The sequence below is a fragment of the Procambarus clarkii genome, chromosome 11 (genome assembly GCF_040958095.1).
Source record: "Procambarus clarkii isolate CNS0578487 chromosome 11, FALCON_Pclarkii_2.0, whole genome shotgun sequence".
In the NCBI taxonomy this organism is placed as follows: Eukaryota; Metazoa; Arthropoda; class Malacostraca; order Decapoda; family Cambaridae; genus Procambarus; species Procambarus clarkii.
This window is the reverse complement of record NC_091160.1, coordinates 48,087,272-48,090,074: the sequence shown is the minus strand read 5'-3', so window position 1 is coordinate 48,090,074 and position 2,803 is coordinate 48,087,272. Positions and strand designations below refer to the sequence as shown.

Here is a 2,803-nt window from a genome sequence, read left to right as displayed (position 1 = left end):
GTCAGGTGTGTTTCACAGGTGGCCACATTGTCAGGTGTGTTTCACAGGTGGCCACATTGTCAGGTGTGTTTCACAGGTGGCCACATTGTCAGGTGTGTTTCAGAAGTGGCCACATTGTCAGGTGTGTTTCACAGGTGGCCACATTGTCAGGTGTGTTTCAGAAGTGGCCACATTGTCAGGTGTGTTTCACAGGTGGCCACATTGTCAGGTGTGTTTCACAGGTGGCCACATTGTCAGGTGTATTTCACAGGTGGCCACATTGTCAGGTGTGTTTCACAGGTGGCCACATTGTCAGGTGTGTTTCACAGGTGGCCACATTGTCAGGTGTGTTTCACAGGTGGCCACATTGCCAGGTGTGTTTCACAGGTGGCCACATTGTCAGGTGTATTTCACAGGGGGCCACATTGTCAGGTGTGTTTCACAGGTGGCCACATTGTCAGGTGTGTTTCACAGGTGGCCACATTGCCAGGTGTGTTTCACAGGGGGCCACATTGTCAGGTGTGTTTCAGAGGGGGCCACATTGTCAGGTGTGTTTCACAGGTGGCCACATTGTCAGGTGTGTTTCAGATTAATATAAACACAAAATACGTTTATATACGTTTATTGTTATTGAACAATCAGAGATGTGCAGAGAATACGTCATAATAACGGGGAGCTGAAACAGGTAACGCAACACACATACGAAGTAGAAATAACAACGTTTCGGTTCGTCAGGACTTGCTTAGGGCCCAGGACCAGGATGCACCAAGCATTTACGTGTCCACTGACGAAACCTCTACATCTTTCCACTAACATGGAGACTTTGTTTACATTTATTAAACAGTGTACGAGCTTGGAAACTTCACAACCCAACTAGTTGTTGGGTTGTTGTTGTTATAAACAACCTCGTAGTGCTTCGCAACCTCTTTCACAAAATCACTTTCGGTCCCTTATGTGACCGAAACGTCGTCATTTTTAATATATATATATATATATATATATATATATATATATATATATATAAATATATATATATATATATATATATATATATATATATATATATATATATATATATATATATATATATATATATATATATATATGTGTATATGTATATATGTATATATATATATATACGATATGAGTTGATTAGAGATATGTAGAACAAATATTTTGGGTCTCATAAATCACAATTTAAAATTAAATTCACTAAAAAATCTACAAAATTTAGTACAAACTCTGAGTTGTTAATTATAATTAATTGTGATCATAATAATTTGTCTTTCTAAACCATCTTCAAGACATTCTTAGAAAATGCACACTTTATGTTTTTCTAAAAACATCTTTCTTCTATGAAATCAGTTACTTCAATCTTAGAAAACACACAAAGTTTTCTAAGAACTTCATTTTTTAATAAAATCACTTCCATCTTAAAAGATACACACTTTACCTATTCTTTCAACTTCATTCTTAAATTAAATCAATTAATAAGTAAACATAGTTAAATTATAAATTAAAGTTCACTTTCAATCATAAAACTTTCCAAATTGTATTTCTTTGGCTTTCAATCTCTTCTTCTCAGGCTTCGGAATTCCTTGACATTTGTAGAGGCTGTTCTTGTTCGTCTTGTCTACTCCCCTCAGAATTTTGTATGCAGTGATTATATCTCCTCTGTTCCTTGTCATCTCCAGGGCCATGAGATTTATATCCCATACCTTAACCATTTAATATTGTTCCAAACGTTCGTATTTTTACAATTTTGGTTTATGCTTCACATGGTACGAATTCCCGATCATTGCTGCATATTTCAGTATTGGTCTAACATAGGTGTCCCATATCCTGCCGATGGTACCCTGCTCCTGGGTGCAGAAATGATTGGAAGCAGGCCAAACTCGCGAAGTTAGTGGAGAAGGCCAGAGGGGTGAATCTGTTGGGAGCAGTTCAGGATGGTGCAAGATGTAGTGTCAGGACGCAGTTACTGGGAGCAGGTCATAAGGACACAGTTACTGGGAGCAGGCCATAAGGACACAGTTACTGGGAGCAGGCCATAAGGACGCAGTTACTGGGAGCAGGTCATAAGGACACAGTTACTGGGAGCAGGCCATAAGGACGCAGTTACTGGGAGCAGGTCATAAGGACGCAGTTACTGGGAGCAGGCCATAAGGACACAGTTACTGGGAGCAGGCCATAAGGACACAGTTACTGGGAGCAGGCCATAAGGACACAGTTACTGGGAGCAGGCCAGAAGAGAGGCAAGGGACAACTCACAAGGGTGGGTAATAAGGACAGTTGCTGGGAAGGATGCAGTAAGGGTAGACAGGTACTGTGTTGAACACGTAGTTTCCTGGGCACGTGTGAGGAACACCTTGAGCTCCAGCACCCGAGCACTGGAAATATTCTTGCTGACAAGAGCTGCACCTTGGGAAGTTGCCTGCATCCTCACAGGTAAGCGAGTCTACGCAGTCGGTGCTTGTGGTTGTTGTGGTTGTTACTCCTGTTGTTGTTGTAGACGATCCACCAGAGCACAAGTTGGTACAGGAAGTACTTGAGACACATCGACCAGATTGGTAGTCAAAGTGTTCACCGCTATCACAAGAAAAGTGTAAGTTTGGGTCCACAGCTCCCTCTTCATCGCACATGTAGTACTTGGTGCAGTCTGTGGGGTCGGGGGTCTCCACGATCCCTGGCTGACAGTAGGGAACACACGAGACTGTGCAACAAACTTCCTTGTCATCGACACAGTTTACACCGTTGAAGTAGGTGTCTGGGTCACAGTGAAGTGTCTGTGTTGGTTGACCAGCAATACAAATATAGTATGTAC

At 41.6% G+C, this 2,803-nt stretch overlaps 1 protein-coding gene across 1 annotated transcript in view; it reads right to left on the bottom strand.

Annotated features, from left to right (window-relative positions):
- Positions 1–2,246: 2,246 nt before the first annotated feature.
- Positions 2,247–2,803, bottom strand: part of LOC138363725 (peritrophin-48-like) — an 825-nt gene continuing 268 nt past the window's right edge. The window contains exon 1 of the mRNA XM_069323115.1: positions 2,247–2,803. This exon is cut by the window's right edge and continues 268 nt beyond it. Coding sequence (XP_069179216.1) covers positions 2,247–2,803 — 557 coding nt within the window.